The 20,880-nt window shown below is 37.4% G+C and overlaps 1 protein-coding gene and 1 long non-coding RNA gene across 3 annotated transcripts; both read left to right on the forward strand.

Moving 5' to 3' along the window:
* The first annotated feature begins 2,273 nt into the window (after positions 1–2,273).
* On the forward strand, positions 2,274–14,776 carry smox (spermine oxidase). Of its 2 annotated transcripts, XM_084107194.1 has the most exons (7): positions 2,274–2,429; positions 7,089–7,323; positions 7,449–7,675; positions 9,393–9,566; positions 10,423–11,122; positions 12,818–12,978; positions 14,253–14,776. In XM_084107194.1, exons 2-7 carry the CDS (start codon positions 7,116–7,118, stop codon positions 14,403–14,405), a joined length of 1,623 nt encoding a protein of 540 aa, XP_083963320.1. In that variant the 5' UTR covers positions 2,274–2,429; positions 7,089–7,115; the 3' UTR covers positions 14,406–14,776. The 2 variants fall into 2 exon arrangements, with proteins under 2 accessions (XP_083963320.1, XP_083963321.1); XM_084107195.1 differs by lacking the exon at positions 9,393–9,566 and having other exon boundaries at positions 2,288–2,429.
* Positions 14,777–17,926: 3,150 nt separating this feature from the next.
* Positions 17,927–20,282, forward strand: LOC311078390. The gene is made up of 4 exons (XR_014605153.1): positions 17,927–17,992; positions 18,474–18,536; positions 19,097–19,172; positions 19,261–20,282. It is a non-coding gene; the product is annotated as an uncharacterized lncRNA (long non-coding RNA).
* Positions 20,283–20,880: the final 598 nt, after the last annotated feature.

Here is a 20,880-nt window from a genome sequence, read left to right on the forward strand (position 1 = left end):
AACAGCAAAAGAAGCATGTCTGAGATGCTTAATCACTGTATTTTTTTTCTCAAAACAAACAGAAAATGTTAATGAGGTTTATGCAGTGTTTTCAGGACAGAGTAATTTGACCAGCGTTTAAATTGGAAGATTACACTGTCAACAACCACCTATGCTCCGCCCGGCACTTCCCACAGTTTTTTCCACCCTGAATAAATATATAACAGAATGGTAACACTTTAGACTAGGGAACACATATTCGCTTTTAAGTTGCTTAATAACATGCATATTGGCTGTTTATTAGTACTTATAAAGCACATATTAATGCCTTATTCTGCATGACCATATTCTACATCCCTTAATACCAACCCAGTACCTAAACTTACTGTAACTACCTTCAAGAAGCATTAATTAGGAGTTTATTGAGGGAAAACTCCTATATGTGTTCCCTAATCTAAAGTGTTAGCAAGAGAATTTTATTTGGATGAAAACTTTTTAAGTCAAATAAATCTTTCAATAACAAATTATGTCTCTATATAATAAAACAGTCAGAAAACAGGCCGGCATTGGACTATTGGATTTTTCTAATTCCCAAATGGAATGATTCTAATCCTCTGTGTTTTCATTTTAATGAGTTGTGCTTTGGCACCCATTCATGAATGAGATTTAGTTTATTCTCCTGAGACTATCTCAGGAACATACTGACCAATGCTAATCCTCTTGTGATTTTATTTAAAAACCAAAGCCTGCAGAAAGCAGGCCTTTAAATTACACGGCACTGGAATATCCTAGGCATCAAATCAAGTTTTCTAGTTCTCAATTTTAAATAATAATCAAATAATTATACCATGAATTGGTTAATGGACATTGTAAGTTTTAAATTGTGAGATTTCCTTTCTTCTGTACAAAACAAGCATAATAATTTCTTCTCTTTCATATGTGCATGCTGAACTACGTCAAGGATCATTTAAAAAAGGAAAGTTGTGTAAATTAATATGCAAATTGTGGAAAAACCTGATGTACAAAGAACAGACTACAGTACTTTGTGTATAAAATGATTAGATAAATGCACAAACCAAAGCATCCAGAACTAAATCACTATCAGGTTTTATTTGCATTTTTTATCATATAATTTGCATTATCGTATCAGAACATGAATTAGAGACATGACAAAGTAAGTAACCAACATTTTATCACAATGAGGACACAGCGTTCTATTGAACCTAAAAAAGGGAAGTTGTGAAACTGCAAATGTTTATAGATGAGAGCTAGAGAAATTAGCTGTTGGGAAAAGTCTGATGGGATTAATCCCTTTAAAGAGACAAATATGCATTCAGATAAGTTTGCCACTTGATTAAAATAGTCTCAAAGGTTGCATTTAGCCTTTGTATGTGTAAAAAGTACATCTTGTACCCAATAATGCCATATTACGGTCTTCTGTGGATTCCATCAGCGGTTGGGTTAGAAATAGTCTAAGCAAATTAATGATCAGAAATAACCCCACCTTGAGAGACATGAACAGAAAAATATAGGCCTTTAAAAGTATAATACAATCAGATAGCTTTTATTGAATTTTCTTTTTCTTGCACATTGTTATAAGAACTGTTTATATAATTTTGTGCCAAAAAAGAGTGGTATACAATGAAATATCTGAGTGTTAAATATTTTTCTTTGTTACTATAGCCTCAAAAAATAATAAGTATAAAAAAAAATATATAAGTACACTGTAATTTTTAAGTAGCCAATCAACTTGGATGTTTAAGTCATTTCAACTTAAATTACATTAAACTGACTGAAAAATTGAGTTGATTCTTGTATAACTAAAAAAAAATAGAAAATTGCTTAACTTCTTTTGATGAGTTAAAGCAATGTAAAAACATGTTGTCATAACTTATTGATTCTCTTCATTGACTGTGAACGTATTGAACCTATACACTTTTTACATTGTATTAGAATGAATGGCATTTTAATAACTTCAGAAGCATTAAATCATGTAGACATGAACTATCTGTATATCACACATGACTTAAAAGTAGGCTAATTGTTACTCTAGAACACATCGTTTGACATTTTGATTGATTTATCCAGAACCAGCCAATTTATTTTGTTTGCTTAAGGATAGGCGTCTGTCGTAATATAACAAGACTGAACAAAACCAGCTGTAGCCTATACGCTCTCATCATCACTACAGAAAGGATGGGCTTTGTGTGTAGTTCAAACGCCCCTGTCTGTTGCAAACAGTGAGTCACGCCAAGACTCGGTTGAGCGCCGGTGTTGATTTCGTGGCGGTACGTCACACACCCTCATATTTATTCAGCGAGGAGGCAGCGGCATCGGCTAAACTGGCTGCTTCTGGTTTCAAGACATAAATACAAAGCGAGACGCTGTGAATAGGCTATACAAAGAACAGAGGATCGCTCTCCGCTTTACGCTGAAGACGATAAAGTCAGGTAAAGACCATACTAAATATGATGACGTGCGTGTGTTTTAGCGCTACAGTGTTGCGTGTTTTAAAGATGTGGTTTGTTAACGGAGACACGGTTAATCAAAATTGTAAACAAAACGGACTCGCTGGACTGACCAGTGTTTTCACATTGGACAGAACGTGTTTCTATCAGTCTTTTTCGTTTTTTTTTTTCCTCCGTTATTTTTTTCTGAAAGCATATCCTTCCATTGTTTGTCACAGTTCAGTTTTCATTCAACTGCTTATTATAATGCGCTGTTATATTAGGACATAAATAATAGAAAATGTTCAGTCAGCTGAATATGGTACAGTAAAGGTTGATTTCATGAAAAGAGTATTTAGTAAATGTCATACGTTGACGTTTATTTTCGTATCACTGGAGGCCACTCGCCCGTTACTGTGTAGTTACGTGGCAGCGCTGATTCTTCTGGACGCACTTTGTGCTGCTACTTTTATCAGCCAAACTTCACTTATCTCAACTCAATGACACAGTGCTTCGGGGTTTTATGAACGCACAGCTTTTTTTTTTTTTTTTATCGTAGGGTAGGCTATATAGATTTTTTAAATGAGCAGCATAATAATAATAATAATAATAATAATAATAGAATAATATAGATATAACTGATTCATTTGTATTGATCAAAACCTGTAAGCTACAAAATTGTATCCCATCAGGATGGCTTCAGTTCCTGTATTTGGAATGCAAGTGTTTCTAACAATTCCAATCTATTTTAATAAGTCATGTTGATGATGTGGAGTGGGATAAGTGGGATACCTGTACAGTGCTGACATACTTTGTCTTACAATGTGTGAATGGAGGGGCAGGTATTATATAGGATGTAGGTTGTGATTTCTAGGTCATGTAGAGTGTGTGCGTCCCCAAAGCCCACCCTTAATCTGCGGCAAGTGAGGAGCCAGGACGTGTGGTGTTGGTGTGGTTATTATACTTCTACAAGGATCACATTCAAATCCACAATGGCTGGAGGTGAAAAGAGTTCTGAAAAAAAAGCAGCAGAAGTCTAGCAGAAGTCTCATCTAGCAGAAGTACTATTGCTAAACAGCAAAATAAAGTTTGAGCCACAGTGGTGTAAGAAATTAATGCTGAGGTTGCTCAAAAGGAAGAATTTCAAGATATCAGTTACTTCTCTTAAATATTAGGCAATGTCTCTTATTCAGTTTGATTTCTAAACACATCATGAATAAGGTCAAAATCACCAGGCGGAGAAGTATCACCTAACACACCCTTGTTCAGAAATGGCAAACATGTTATATCAGAATTTTTGTCTAAGAGTCTTAAGACTTTTGAGAACATATTTAAATAAACAAAAGCCCCAGTACCCTGTTCATGGGAAAGGGGTTACAGTGTCCTCAACATCAAAACTTCTAGTTGATGCTAACAAGGAACATAAGTGTTTGTTGAAAAAAAAGTTATATGGCTATATGGGTCATCTATTGTAGGATTAGAACAATGGAAACCATGCCTAACATTATCTCATTTTATGTTATGGCCTCATCCTGACTTCACAAGATGTGGCCTTTTGCCTTTGCCTTGAAAAAACAGATGTACCACAAGGCAAGGACTTTCTCATGCATACAGTGTTTCTTACAACAAACCTTTTCAACCATGACCATTGCACTGAATTTTTTATTTATTTGGTACAGCTGTTTCTAATGCCTTCAGCAACTTCTGATGTGCTCCATGATCTAGAAAGCCCTAGTTTTATCAACTTTGTGTGTCTGTTAAACATTGCACATGCATTCTGGTTAACTTTAAACGGCATAAGATTGGAACGGGTGTGGTCAGGACCTGCAGTTGCACTGAGGTTATCCAAAACTTTCCATTTCAGGACCCCATCAAAGAACCTCTCCACCTCCCTGTAGAGTGTCCTTTCTATGGGAGTGTTTAGTTTTGGGTCATTGATAAATGCCTCACTGTTTCTCTCAGTTCAACAGCAAATGTCTCCTTGACCTACATGATGACATCACACTCTCACATTCACTAAAGGGACCCATTCTAGATAAGCATTAATCCATGAATCAGGCACTTCCCATTCTATCACTGCTGCCACAAACTTTACAAGAGCTGCTTTAGAAGCATGATTTTGCTGAAGTCATAAGTGAAATGACAAAAATAGTGTAAGGTCAGCTTCTTAAAGATTTGAATCTGAAAAAAAAAAAAAAAAAAAAAATGTCCTTCAATCTGTAATTTTTAGATACACAACCGCAAAGCTTCCCTATAGTCTAGTTGTTTTTCTAGCTGTAGGCCACACACTGAGAAATTTCCAGCTTGCTTCACTGTATGTCTGTGTCTGAAGCTCAGAGTAAAAACATTGTGTGTGTGTTTAGCTGAATCCTTATTACACACATATTACTTAACATGTTTTAGCCAGGATAAGGTTTCATGTTTTGCTATTTTCCCCTGACACTGGTTGCTTTTGCAGGTGGAATCGATTGTAATCATTGTAAAATTCTGTACCATTTGTTCAGAAAATGTATTTAAACTATCTTAAGTTTTGTTTTTGTTCAACCATAAAGCCTGCTGATATTCACGGCCTTAAAGGGTTAGTTCACTCAGAAATGAAAGTTCTGTCATTAATTACTCATCCTCATGCCGTTCCAAACCCGTAAGACTACCGTTTATCTTTGGAACACAAATTAAGATATTTTTAATGAAATCTGAGAAAATTCTGTCCCTCCATTGACAGTCCACACAACTATCACTTTGACACTTCAAAAAGTTCATAAAGAGATTGTAAAACTAATCCATATGAATTGAGTGGTTTAGTCCAAATTTTATGAAGAGACGCGATTACTTTATACTCTGAACAGATTGAATTTAAGCTTTTATTCACATATTAACATTCATCAACGCACACATCCGAAATGGTAAAAGGAACCTCAACTACCCCTTTTCCACCAAGGCAGTGCTGGTGCCGGTTCGGAGCCGGGGCCTACTCGCGAACCAGTTCCGAACCAGTTCTTTTTTGGTGGAAAAGGGTTAAACAAGTAGGCTTGCTTTACTTGCGAGAACCAATGAGGTTCATTTCTGTGTTACGCAGTACGTTTGAGCTTCTGCAAGAACCAATGAGGTTCATTCTTGTGTGTTACACAGCATGTTTGAGCTTCTGCAAGAACCAATGAGTATTGTTTCCACGCATCAAGCTGGTACGGTTGAGCTTCTGTTTATGTTTGCTGATCAATGTTTATAATAAAAGCCTAAATTCAATCTGTTCATAATATAAAGTCATCGTGTCTTTTCAGAAAATTTTGACACAACTGCTCAATTCATATGGATTAGTTTTACAATCTCTTTATGAACTTTTTGAAGCACCAAAGTTAGTAGTTGCATAGCTGTCAAAGGAGGCATAGAAATCGCTCAGATTTTATTAAAAATATCTTTATCTGTGTTCTGAAGATGAAGAAAAGTCTTATGGGTTTGGAACAACATGAGGGTGATTATATGGGGAAATAATTTTCATTTTTGGGTGAAGTATCCCTTTAAAATGTGTGGCTAAATTCAGTTGAGGTCACATGCTGAGAATTCTCAAGGAGGAAACAACCCATTCATATAGTAGCACACAATGCCGGCATCACACTAGTACCTTTCGGTGTTTATAATAAGTGTTCATTGTCATTGTGCGTCAGGGAAGCCACAGGCAGCCCTTACTGTCCTTTCCGCAGTCTGATAACAAACGGTGTTGATGAATTTGGCCTGTGCAAACTCCCAACAGGAGGTTATTGTAGTGTGTACTGAGAGCATAGTAGCCACAACCTCATCCATTCAAATCAAATTTATTCATAGTTGTCAATCTCTTCCTCATTGCATGTGAGCGGCTGTGCCTACTGGGTACAATAACAATGTTGACAGATAAGGGTTGTGTGTGGTTGTGTGTGTTCATGTATAAAGAAGGGTATCAGTGTGATAAATCAGGTCACTCTGATGTGAGGAAAGATTACAGTAAAATTTCCATTTGGTCCACTATAATAACATCCTGTTTCCAATATTCCATTATCACTTTTTCCACATTCAGGTCCTTAAATCAATAGACTTGTCTTATGAGGTCTGTCCAACATCAGGTGTATCTTTTTCTTTTGGCTGTCACACGTAAGCTGGCGTGTTTATGTGAAGGCCTTGCCTGAAAAGCCTGAACGGAAATGTGAAGAGCACATTAATTTCCTATCACAGTGTAATTATTTTCACAGCCACATACAGACCTTTTCCATTCACTTGTGAAAATGGACTCTGTGCAATGACATTTTACATTCTCTAGTATGTTGTTGCGAGTCTGTTGCCCTGCCCGACACCGTGTCCTCAGATGGGTGAAGACAAAATGAGAATCAAATTTACCCTTCACCGGCATTTTTGCTTTGTCTTCATTATTATTCAGCACTACATTAGTGATATAATCAGTCTCAACTCATACACACGAGGTTAGAGATAAGACACCTTATTTTGTGAATAGTGTTATTTAAGGTTGTGCTTTGAAAAGACACAGTTGCAGTCAGTCCTTTGAACCACATGCTCGAAGATGTAAAGTTCAGTATCTTTGATGCGTTCTTTTCCTGTGAATAATCTCTATTATTAGTCTTGCTGGAGGGCTTGGTGTTTGCTCTAATGGTTTCTCCTCATCTCACCCTTCCCCAGATTCCCTAGAAGAAGAGCTTGGACGGCATGCAAAGTTGTGAAATATCTTCAGACAGCACTGATGATCCTCTTAGTAGAGCCCTACACAGACATCGACAACCTCGAATAGTAGTGATTGGTGCGGGCTTGGCCGGCCTAGCCGCCACCAAAACCCTCTTGGAGAACGGCTTCACCAATGTCACGGTGCTAGAAGCCTCAGACCGTATCGGAGGCAGAGTGCAAAGCATTCAGCACGGTGAGAACAACTGTCTTGTCATATGACAGCATACTTTTTATTCTTTCTTAGTCCAAATTCATCGTCAACTTTTTCAGATCAGAAAATGCTTATTTTCAAGGTGTCCTATCTCCTTCTCTCAACAGGTAAAACCACTTTGGAACTTGGAGCAACCTGGATACATGGGGCAAATGGGAACCCCATCTACCACCTGGCTGAGGAAAATGGGCTGCTGGAGCACACCACAGAGGAGGAGAGGAGTGTGGGCCGCATCAGCCTGTACGCCAAGAATGGTGTGGCCCACTACCAGACCAACAGCGGCAAGCGGATCCCAAAGGATCTGGTGGAGGAGTTCAGTGACCTGTACAATGAGGTGATGGAAGAGAGCAGAGTGCTTGGTTTTGTGCAAGCAAAGCTTGAACCTTTTGCTGTAGCCTCTTGTGGATAAGGCTTGAATAAATAAACACATTATGGCAGAGTTTCGCCTTGTGATCCAATCACAAGTGGTCTGCCAAGATGCATTTGTTTCCATCTGTATTAAGCAGCTAGCGCGAAGAGCATGCAGTGCTTTACTGCAGTCTCGGACCCCTTCAAAATGGATAGCATTTCCACTACAAATGTGGTCACATGCGTTTTTGATAGGGGTTGGGGGAAAAATCCGGGCCAGTAGAAAAAATCCTTTGCGATGAGCACTGCATGTGTTCTGTGGTTGTTACCTCATCCTGAGCTGCTGTTCTCACAGTGAGCCTTTATCCTTCTATATCTCTCTCAGAGTGTTTTGCAAGATCCCTGTCTTTAGTTTGGGACTGATATTTATTTAATATTTATTTTATTTTGCATCTAGTATCACACACTGTTTCATGAATATAGCAAATATTTTGGCTAGTAAATGAAAGAGACACTTACTGTACGTACACACCGCCGCCGACTTGAGCTTCCAAAGTTACCAGAAGTCATTCATTTTCAATGGAAGCTGGCTTCTCTCAGCTGCAAGGAGCGTCTAATCCAACGGCGTCGCGTTTTGGGCTTTTTGAGCAACCAGAGCGTCAATCAGAAAGTTGAAAGTAGCTCAACTTTATGGTAATGAGCTATGACGCGGTTCAGCGGCAAGCAGCGGCAAAATGCCAGCAACCAATCGGAATATAGACGTCCTTCGCGCTGGCTGATTCCAGAGAAACATACGATGTAAACTTTCGTTCCTACCAAAACATTAGTTCCGAGAAAATGGAGGAGAAGCTGATCATCGCCGTTGCTGGGTTTCCTGTCATTATCGGATTAATTGCAGTTTAACCATCATTGAGTGAAAGTTTATCATTTGCATGTGTTTTTAAGTCCTGTCATTTTAACAGGGCACGCTTGACAGGGCATATATAAGAATGAGCAGAGAGAGAGAGAACCCCGGCCACGCGTGCGCACTCACTATGAATAATAATAATAATAATAATAATAATAATAGCTAATTATTCTTTTTTTCCCGACCAAATGTGACCAAAACGGTTATAAAAATGCTGTCATTATAAAAGGTTTCTAGTGTCAATGTATTGTTTGTTTTTTCTGTTTACATTTCATGGTGTGACACTTCTCTTCTCCCATGATCGAACGTAGAATGCTGCTACATCAGAGTGGCCAAAGCGTCAACAAGCTTCCCCGTACTTTTTGACAAGCGTCCTTGACAGAGCTTCTTTGCAGCTCAAGTCGGTGGCGGTGTGTACGTACAGTTATAGGGATAATTCACCCAAAAATGAAAGACCCCCTTTTAGACACCCTCATGTCATTCCAAAAATAGATATTTTGATTAATCTTAGTTTTTCCCATACAATAGAAGTCAATTACATTCTATTCAATTACAATAGAAGTACATTCTTTAAAAAAGTTAGTTTCGGAAAAACAAAAAGGATGAGTAAATGATGACAGAATTTACATTTTTGGTTGAACTATCCCTTTAAAGTAATGCAATATTTTGACCATAGTGTATTCCATCAAGAGTAACTAATGCACTTAAACCCTTGTTTGTAGTAAGGATAGCTCCATGATCTGATGACACTAGGATCTCACTCTCTTAATCTTGTCGAACAACCTCCTTTGAGCAGGTGTACGAGCTGACTCAGGAGTTCTTCCAGAACGGAAAGCCTGTGGGAGCCGAGAGTCAAAACAGTGTGGGGATCTTCACACGAGATGTGTTGCGCAAGAAGATCATGCTTGATCCTTATGACTCAGAAAGCACCAAGAAACTTAAGTTATCTATGCTACAACAGTACCTCAAGGTGGGCGGGGCATTAATGCCTTAGAGAGATTTTTCATAAGCAAATCATGGTTTGATTATTCATAGGATAGTTAAAAATCAAGATATTCCTCTCTGAACCTAATTTTGAAATTAGAGGTGTGGCATCACATTCGCCATCTACGTTACAAGCCACATCAGGAAAATTCCAGCTGAATTCCTGTCATAAGCAGATTTGTTGCAAATCTATGACAACATGAAACACATTGCATGTGTCATCACCTTTGTAAAACAACAGTGATGTCAATCTTACTGCCATGCTCACTTCCCACTCTGTTGCAACAGTGAGTTTCTCTTGTGAAATGCAAAACTGTAGACTTCTGCCCACAGAGGTGTGGATTCCAAAAATACTACTGTTGTAATCATTTCCCACACTTAGACTTAGACTCACAATGGGCTTGCATTCACAATTCATGGAATATTTTAACTTCTTTGTAAAAGTCTCACACTACTGTTTGGTCAGGCTATTCACAGAAATTCTGATAGTACTGAAAGCTTTGGATTACTGAGGTAAAAGTAGGACAGATATTGAATGTCATCATGTAATACTAGAGGTTATGGGAAGAAGGGGCAGAACTAGACAAAACACTCAGCTGCCTATATGCCTGCTAGACTATATCTGCTTGTGTTTGTTTAGAGCAGTATCATTTGAAACAGTAACCTTAGAGTAAATGGTGTTTAGCATGAAAACAGTAAAGGAAGGCTATACATAAAGCGAAAGGTCACATTATCTGACTCAGTATATTTAGTTTTGGTGCCAAGAAGTATATTAACAGCAAGATGCTGATGAGACAAGTTTATGCACAATTTATTTCTTAATATCTTCTTTTGTGCCTCAGGTGGAAAGCTGCGAAAGCAGTTCCCCCAGCATGGATGAAGTGTCTCTAAGCGAGTTTGGTGAGTGGACCGAGATTCCCGGTGCTCACCATGTCATTCCTGTTGGTTTCATTAAAGTTGTTGAGATCCTGGCTCAGGACATCCCAAGTCGTGTCCTCCGCCTCAGCAAGCCTGTCCGCCGCATCCATTGGAACTGCAGCTCCCAGGATGCAGAGGAAATTTCTGACCAGGCTGACCATAACCAGGACCAACGACCCAGCCCTTCTCCAGTCTGTCTGGAGTGCGAAGACGCAGAGTGTCTGCTGGCAGACCATGTGATCGTAACGGCCTCTCTTGGGTTCCTGAAGAAAGCTCATGAGACTCTCTTCTCCCCAGGCCTGCCACAAGACAAGGCACAGGCTGTCCAGAAATTGGGCATTAGTACCACTGACAAGATTTTTCTGGAGTTTGCAGAGCCCTTCTGGAGCCCCGAGTGCAACAGCATTCAGTTTGTTTGGGAGGACGAGGCACAACTGGAGAGCCAGGCATACCCAGAAGAGCTGTGGTATCGAAAGATCTGCAGTTTTGATGTGCTCTATCCGCCTGAGCGCTATGGCCACATGTTGAGTGGCTGGATCTGCGGTGAAGAGGCCCTGCGCATGGAAAGGTGTGACGACGAGACTGTGGCGGAGATATGCACTGAACTACTACGCCAGTTCACAGGTCAGCATATGTGCAAGTGTAACACTGTAAGTCTTTAACTGTAGTTATACACATTTCCACAATACCAAGCAAGAATCTTAGTATTTGGGCGAAATCTTGTTTAAACTGATCTCTAATTAGGGTGTTACAAAGCAAGAAAATTACACCTCTCTTAATCTCTCATCTGCACGAGTCATTTGCAGACTCCCTCTTTTTCCCACCACTAAGACTTATTGTTGACAGTTCTTTTGCCGTTTGTCTTCAACAGAAAGACCATTGTTAATGTGTTGTTTGAAAATTAATTTAGCTCTTCAATACCTTTACCTCATTCTTATAATCCCCCATTTTGTTATTATGCCTCTCTGATAGAGCTGCACATACACAACAATCAAGGTAGATCATTTCCAGGTGACAGGAGATTTGTGTAGGGGTTCAGCAATTTAATAATCAAATGTGTCATCCAAACAAAGAGTGTTTAACACTTAAGTGTTAAGTGTTTTGCACATTTAACTGGCTATAGTAACTCTTTCCCCGCCATTGACAGAATTTTCCGTCATTTATGAGACAACGCTTCATTGCCATTTTCTGGCTTTCTGTGTTTTCACTGTTATACAGTAGGGGGCGCTGTGACACCTTCTGAAAGAGTATTGCATCTCTGGATCAAAACACAGGCGAAAAATAAGCAGAAACAAGCAATATGTAAGCAGATGCATATGTAAAATAACTGACTAATGTTACAGAATGAAATGTCGACCCAGTACGAGCTAGCTATAGGACTGTGCATTAGGGGTGTTGATCCATCTATGTTTTAATCTAGATGTAGTCTGACAAAAACTTGATTTTCTCAGCTTTTTGCTCTATATGTTTCTTTTTTTATTAGATTTATCCACAGTCAAGTGTTGATAAAAAAGAATGCATGAAGCTAAAATAAAACTTTGTTAAACGTTGTTTAAAAGCAGAAGCTCTGTTCTTTCTTTTGATATATTGCATGTTAAGATATTCCTTCAACAAAATATTCTGGGGGCCATGCATTTTTTGTGAAAATGATCAAAAATGCTGGCGCTGGCTGGCAACTTGAAAAAAAAAAAAAAAAGGCGGGGAAAGAGTTAATGCTGTCATCTTGTCAAGCTTATAAGTTATATTTCTCTGTGACAAGAAAGCACATGTACTTGTTAAATCATGACAGAAAAATTACCTCTGTTAAAGTCAGGGTAAAGGTATAGACAAGGGCTCCAAATTTTCAGTTGTGTGAAAGATTGTACTGTAAACAACTCTGGTTTCTCTTCCATTGTAACCCTTTCATGACAGAACACTTAGTCAGACATGAGGGTCAATGCACACATTCTCTGTAGATGATGTCAACAGGCTGGCATGCCAGTTAACTAGGTCAGTCTTTTTTTATCCAGATCCACAGCAGGTTTCCCTCCCATCTGCCCCAATCCTATATAATTAGTTTGCTGAAATTGGATTTGGTCACACCTTACCACTAATAATTAAAAGGTCCCCTAATTTCTGTCATTATATATGACCTAAGACTAACTTCCCTTACATATCCATTAAATCCACACCACCAAAACAAACACAGATCAGCATAAATGAACAACACTTAAAAAAAAAGACTGATCCCTGTATAATTTTAATTTTCACAACAATAAGCACAGATTTACGTTTTTAATCAATTAGTCAATTTATTTTCATATGTTTGACTTCCATCAGGAAACCAGAATATTCCTAAGCCAAGGCGGATCCTGCGCTCCTCCTGGGGCAGTAACCCCTATATCCGGGGTTCTTACTCATTCACTCAAGTTGGGTCCAGCGGCAGAGATGTGGAGAGGCTAGCTGAGCCCCTGCCTTATATTAAAAACACTAAGGCTCCGGTGAGTTGAAATTACCACTTGTATTGACTATTAAAGGTGCAGTAAGCGATTTCTGAGAATCATTGTTGAACACTGTTGATATTTGAATTCAACCCAAAACAAAACACAAGCCTCCCTTCATTGCTCCGCCCTCAAAATGCACAAACTCGGAATGCAAGAGTGGATGTCTCTTTATCATGGCTGAAGCAAAGCTAAATAATGCTTTGCAGAAAATAAAGCGAATCGCGAACGAACGACAAGGAAGAATAAAAAATGAACAAATAGTACACGAGTAAATACAAGCAAGAGTTCATTGTTAGTTGCCAGCAGCACACACTCAAAACCAATGTTATTCACATATGGAGCAGAAACAACACAACCTCTGAGTCCGTTTTCAGGCCTTCCCACTTTGGGTCACTCCAGCGCCTATCCCTTCTTTTTACAGCGATATTCCTCTGACCTTTTCTCTTTTGTCAGTCTTTCTTCAAATCTCCCTCTTGCTCACTCGCTCTCCTCCCCCATCATGAGTGTATACGCCCCCTGCTACTGATTGGGTACAGGTGTGTTGTGGTGCTCGGGCCAATCCATTTTCAACAGTGTTTTTCAGAAATCGCTTACTGCACCTTTAAAGCAAATTTTGCAATAGCCACTTAATATAGTTTAGAGAACCGAATTTATTCAGTATCTTTTGGAACAACAGAGTAGGCTATATATGAGTATCACTGCCCTTTATAAGTGCAAAAAAGTGAATTATTTGTTTTCTATTAACTTGAATTAAACTACCTGCCAATTAAAGCAAAGACAGCAGGTGACCTTCCAAGGAATAAGACTCGTTTCTTATTATTTTACTCAAAGACATCTGAATCTCGTTTATAACCACTTACATGGCCTCTTTTGCCATTGTTCAACTTTCCCTTGACTGCTCTAAATTCAGGCTGACCGAAGTCGCTTGCGTGGTGGTTTTTTAAATTTGTTAGCCTGTACTGAGCTGTGGAGTGCTGAGACTGAAATTTGAGTCAGATGAGAAGGTTGGGTTGTACAAGGCCAAGGGCCAAACAAACACACACATATATACGCACACAAACATGCTCAGGCCAATTAAATGTCTGAAAGGAACAGTCTGACCCCACAGAGTACACAGCACAAAAGAACAAGACGCTGGAGACCTCACTTTTTTTATATTGGAAAGATTAAGACTTATGCTAGAAATAGTCTATTGGGCCTTACAGGGCAGTAATGTTGTATGTTTTGTCAAGCTAACTTTTTGTTGTTCTTTTCTTTACTTCTATCCAAAGCCTCTACAGGTTTTGTTTGCTGGGGAAGCTACCCATAGAAAATACTATTCCACTACCCATGGTGCTTTGTTGTCAGGACAGAGGGAGGCCAACCGCTTGATCGAGCTGTACCAGTACTCCTTCGATGCAGAAACCACAAAGCCTAACATTTAAAATAAACAAATTGCAACAAAAACAAGAACCACTTACTAGTGACAAACAATTGTGTTATGTGCTATCTGTATTTTAAATGATTGAATTATGTATTAAAACCTAGTATAGGGCATTAAAATAATAACAATAAATCCTCTTTATACTGTACTTAGATTAGTGCTCTGTAGATTTTACTTGAGATGTACTGTACAAGGCTGCCATGTGGCGCCATCTCTGGTCCTTATTTTTCTGATTATTTTTAATCCATGTTAATATGTTTCTATAATTTAACAATTTTTGTAAGTGCCTTCTGTATTTAATGTTATGTCTTTAAAAAAAAGAAGAAAAAAAAGACTTGATATGAATAAAGTGTTAATGTGAATAAGCATGAAGTTTCTTTCCAAGTCTGTTTCTGTTTATTATTCATTATTAAAATGTCATATATTTTTTGAAACAAAAGAACATACCGTTACCTATGAAATATGATTGAACTAACTTCCTACAGTTAGGCCTTCCGGATATATATATATATATATATATATATATATATATATATATATATATATATAGAAAAGACAACAGAAAACCTTTTTGGTTAAAAAACAATGGGGGAAACATAGGTGTGGGGAATTTAAATCCACACTTCAGTTCAGTTGGTGGCAATAGGGTCCTGGTTTGCTATAACTGCCAAAAAAAGGAGGAGGAAGAGGAGAATAATGAAGAAGAAGATAATGATATAAGATTCTTAATGTGAGTAAAGCGAAATGTAGTTGTGTCTTGCTTGCGCAGATATGGGCTATATTGTTAGTGAATATTTCAGCTTCATAGGATAAGGATTTAATTAGACTATTGTACATGGATCACCAAAATACCAAATTAGAGATGACTACCTACTATAGGTATTTCTTGTTATATTAAACATAAGCTAATACAGAGCCAAGCAAAATCGTTGGTATATTTTTTTTTGTTGTGTGGATCGTGTTCACTCTAAACTTAATGTATTCACTGCCATCTTCTGGTCATTAAGAAAATGACTAATCGTGGGTTGTTTTTTTTTTGTGTGTGTGTGTATGCTAGATTTTGCCTGTGTTCCGTTGTCATATTGGCCTGGCCTGGCCAGGGTTCACTTAACTTTACAAACAAAGTACCCCCTTCTTATCTTTTATATTTGTAAAACCAAAGAGGCATATGATCACATTATTAATAATGAAATTGCCTATAGCTTGAACATGAAAGACATGTTTAAACGCAAAAGAAAAGAGATTGCTTTTGGCTGCTTACCTTAGTTAGACGAGTCACGAGAGGGTCGGCAGATTAAACTGAGACTAGCCTAGAAAGGCGTTTTTTAATCGTTCTTACAAACATGAAGTCACTACGGAGCCCGGGAAGTCACCTGAGGAAAAAATAAATAAATAAAAATAAATAAATTCGTGGCGACGTTTTGCAATCCATCCGCTCAGTTTATAAACCGTAGGCTACTCACGAATTCTCAAACGGTTCCTTCGTTTAACAAATCATGCCCACGGATTCGTACCACGAGTTTCTAATCCGCGCTCTCAGATCTGTAAACCGTGCCTTCAGTTTTTGCAATCTGTACCCACAAATTCATAAACCGTGCCCACGCTTTCTCAATCCAGAACGTATTTATTATTATTTTTTTTCTCCCACAGGTAACTTCCCGGGCTCCGTAAGTCTCAAATTTGTTGAGTGGCTGTCTGAGGTTAATTAACTGTCACCTCGAGCCAGTTATGGGCGGAGCAATTTGACGAAATGCTTTCAAATCGCGTTGTAATTATGAAAGCTTATGCTTGCAATGTGAATTTATTTGTCATTTACATGTAGGCTATAACAGTAAATAGAACTATAAAACTATATATATATATAAAACTATATATATATATAAAACTATATATATATATATAAAACTATATATATATATATATATATATATATAAAACTATATATATATATATATATATATATATATATATATATATATATATAAAGTTTAAGAGAAAACAATCACAAAAATGTATTTTAATCGCATGACATAGCAACAAAATGTTGTTTTTTTTTTTTTTTTTTTTTATATTTTCATCTCTCTTTCCTTGCGATAATAGTTTGCATTTGTGTTTTACATCACTGCTCTTGCTCACAGGTTGTTCAGCTTTATTTGGAATTATATAAAAAATGATATAGGCTATTCTTTTTTTTTTTTCTGAAAATGCTAACTGAATTTATACAACCCCAGATTTTGAAGCAGAAAATGTCTCTCCACCTAACTACTATTCCTGTACTTTTTCTAATCCCCTGTGTATTTAAGCGGTGACACAAACTGACCTCTAAGGAGGAGTCCTCAACATTTATCTCTCTTTGTCATGGTGCTCAGCTTTTGTGTATTGAGAGAGTCTTATTTTCTGGCCTGTAAAATGGACAGACACTAGAGGGCATTCCCAGTTCCCACGATATAGAAATCTCCATAGTGCCAGTGTGCATGGAGCTGACACTGTTCTTATTTTAACTTTGGCCTTGTGACCTCTCATTTTTGACCTGGGGTGCGTTTCCCATACAACGACGTAACTCGCTACTTAACTACCATAGTATGATGCATCGTTGAAAAAATCAACTAGCTAGTCACAACTGTTTCCCTAAACTGTATTGTCGCAAATTGGTAGTTGAACCACGTTGGTTGGGGGGGAGGGGGGAGGGGGGAGGGGATTAATGCTAGATGTTTTGCTATAAATTACGGACATTCCATCTGAGTTATTTGCTTTATTTCCAGATTCAATCATACACTGTAAAAACTAAAGGAGCCACAAATATCCTGTTGGATACTCAAGGAACTTCAAAATGTAATTTAGGTGCCTCAAAGCTCTTTCTCCTATAGTAGGGTTACTGGAGGAGCATTGACAATCTTTGAGGTTCTTGCTGGAACTTATGGGATCCTTTAAGCACTTTGTATTTAGTCCAGAGGTTCTGGAGTCACCTTTTCATTACTACTATGAGACCTCAAAGTGCTTTGGGGGAAAATAGAGGAACTTGAATGCGATAAAAGGGTTATTGGAAGATCTTTTAACATTTAAGTGGTTCCTGGAAGATCTCTTATGTTAAAGCCAGCATCTGGAGTAACCCAATGGTTCAGTGAGGCCAGAATAAGATTATTATTATCCTATTATTATTATTATAGGCTACTTAAGTTTGATTCAGTATACATACCCAGGTGAAAAAGACATACTATTAAATGTATTAAAAATGTACTTGAGTGTGTTTTTAGTAGGCCTACAATACACATATAATTTAATGCATTTTTAATACATTTAACAGTAGCTACGTCTTTTTCACCTGTGTAGCTTACATTTATTTAGTATAGGCCTATTTTATTGATTAATTTAAACCTTAAACAACAACACTAAATAATAATAGTATTAATAATATGAAGAACCAGGAGGAGAAAAGTTTTATTCTGTCACGAAACTGCTGCTGTCGTCGCTTCAGTGATGCTCGCGCTGCTCGCGCGCAACAAAGCTCAGCTGATCGACGTCATCGGGTTTGAAGTAACGGCTCCTCTCATCAAAGCTTCCGCCATTTCTTCGGCTCTCCGTTACAAGGTTTGTAAACTCGCCAAATAAATATAAATACAGAGTCTACTCACTATATATTCAAACACACACATATATATATATAAAAACTAAATGTATTATACATTACTACGTTTTTACAGTGTTTACCACTCGTTTATTGCTCTGGTATGAAGGTTTTAGCCGCGATGCTAACTACGTTGATCTAATGAACAAATGGAAATTACTGACTTATTGTCTTAGATTGATTTAGTCATTCAATTCAACATATTCTGTACAACTGTGTCTTCAAATTGCTGATATAGCCTTACTAATTTAGCTGATTCCTGCTGTGGTCATTTGCGTTTGTTATGGGTAACAAAAGCAGGTTAATATAGTTTGGTCTGTTTTTGTTTAGCCTAACTTTACTTACTACAGGTGCCCTCATTCTCTCAAATACCATTTTAAAGCAAATTACTGGTCAATAAATATTATGTTGTGAATAATCAGCTTTGTTCTTTTGTTTCCCCAGAACAACCAGTAACGTAACATTTCTAAAATAATCTGAACATTTCAGTGGCAACATTGAATTACAGTAAGTTACCTGCACCACATGCAAGTACTTTATTACTATGAACTTTCTCTGTGTGAAATTGTATTGTTTGACTGTGTACTTGTGTTTTTTAATCAGTTATTCTCTGAAAATCTTCCCTCATGCTCACAAATCTCATTCATGTTACTCAGAAAAACAATATCACAGGTTTGGCGCCAATAATGCTATGCATTTTTTTCTTATATCTTTATCATTTGCATTTGAATATAAGACATTTTAACTCTGAATTATAACTTAACTTACTCTGAATTATAACTTAACTTAACTCTGTCTGAATTATAACTTAACTTATAACTTAAGTTTAGTCTTTTTCGACAAAAAAAAAGGAAAAAGCTCTATGGCTTCAGAAGACTTAGGCTACAACACAACCCATAACACATGAGTTGTGAACTCATTGATTATTTTTAGGATCTTTTCTTGGTCATTTTTGGAGCTTAACCATTTTTACATAAATTGTTGAATTGAATTGAACTAGACAAGTGTGCATAAGAATGGTTTCCTGAATGATTTACACAAATTTGTTCTGCTTGTATTTCATGCAGTGAAATTGAATGGTGACTGGGGTTGCATTATGCCTGAGATCTGCTTTTGGGTTCCACAGACAGAAAGTCAAAACAGGTTTGGAACGTCACAAGGCTGAGGAAATTATTTAAATTTGACAACTATCTTTAATAACCTTACTAACAGTAAATTTTGTACTTTGCAGGGATCTCGGTAAGCTGAAATACAAGTTTGAACAAGAATAAAAATCCTCCTGTAGACCTGAAAATCACTGCCTGGACCATCCACCAGAAAAGAGGAAAAACAAACGGAAAACGAATCTGCTGTACCTTTTCACTTTTCTAACTCGTTAAGTACCTCACATGTCCCTTGTGGAGATTTTATTATTGATTGCATTTTATGTTGCAGCGAGTAAAGGTGCGGTCACATTTGTGAATTTCGTGAAATTACACAGGCAAAAAAGTCCATTGACCATTGTCAGCAGTGTAGCGATGTAATGTAGAAGCACAGCTCACACAGGAGTCACTTTCAAGCAGCTTTCTGTTGGTCAAATCTAGCGAATTCCAGTGACCACCTTGGTCCCATAGTGACATTTTTGACCACAAACGAAATTGCTGATCATGTGGATTCTTATTGAAATGACTGGAATTCACCAGTGAACATTCACAGAACAACAGATAATTTTACTGCACCTTAACTCTGTTATAATGGAAAATGTTTTCTGCGGCATCCCAGACTTCAACATTTTATGATTCAAAATAGCTGAATAACTAACCATCTGAGATTTCGGAATAGAGATAAGGTTAGGATCATAATTTTCAGGAATATTACAGCACAATGAGTGCATATTAGCACTGTTTGTTTGTTTTTGGCATCTGATAGAGCTTTTGTACTTGGAAACAGTGATGTCAGACTTACTATTGGACTGAAACACAAATGTTTTAAAGTTAAGTGAAGATGTACATTTTTAATTAGTCTTTTTTTTTTTTTTTTTTTACATTGATTTATTTCGTGGAACATATGTGTTTCCATGCATTTTGTTGAAATGTCTTTTCTTGTATAGCCTATTGTATATACATGGTTGATTATTGACATGTTGCTTATGTATTATAAACATTTTTTTGTGTATTCATTGATATTAATCTATAGTTAGCTTTTTTCCCATGTGTATGGAAGTGTATGTATAAAAATGAATATAAAATATGTAATAAACAATTCTTATTTTGCATTTGGTTCAATTTGTTTATTATAATAGAAGTCAAAGGTAACCATAGTTACAACATGAAATTGAATATTTAAAAAAATGAAATTTGGTTCCTGGAGGCACCCAAAGTGGTTCCACACAGTGCCTAATATAAGAGTTCCTCAGGAAACCTGTGTGGTTCCTCAGAGAACCGCCCCTTTTTAAAGGGTGCCTAAAGGATCTACAGACGGTTCCGCCGGTGTGGCAAAGTGAAGAACCCCAAAAGGTTCCTCCAGGCACCTTTTATTTTTACAGTGTACGCTCGTTCTTGCGTAGTAGAGCACGTTCGCACACGCGCACTATTCATAAAAGATGCTTTAAATCTCTTGACAAACTAAAAGACATAAATGACATTTGTATGTATTATAAATAAAAGACACAGGTTGTACTGAATGTCTGCTTGCTTATTTTGCTCAAGATAAGGATTTATTGAGTCCACATATCATGCAAACAAGAAACTATGAAACTAACTTCTAACCACAGGTTGAGAGCTGTCATTCCAAACACACAACTTTGCGATGCTGTTTGTGAATGTTAGTTGGACCTATGGTTTCGGGAAACACCGACTTGTTGAAATATGCT

The sequence above is a fragment of the Abramis brama genome, assembly GCF_963993115.1.
Source record: "Abramis brama genome assembly, chromosome: 2".
NCBI classification, from domain to species: domain Eukaryota; kingdom Metazoa; phylum Chordata; class Actinopteri; order Cypriniformes; family Leuciscidae; genus Abramis; species Abramis brama.

Coding starts and splice junctions, on each gene's coding strand:
- smox (XM_084107194.1), top strand. CDS start 7,116: ATGCAAAGTTGTGAAATATCTTCAGACAGCACTGATGATCCTCTTAGT. Junction 7,324..7,448: donor AGTGCAAAGCATTCAGCACG/GTGAGAACAACT, acceptor TTCTCTCAACAG/GTAAAACCACTTTGGAACTT. Junction 9,567..10,422: donor TGCTACAACAGTACCTCAAG/GTGGGCGGGGCA, acceptor TTTGTGCCTCAG/GTGGAAAGCTGCGAAAGCAG.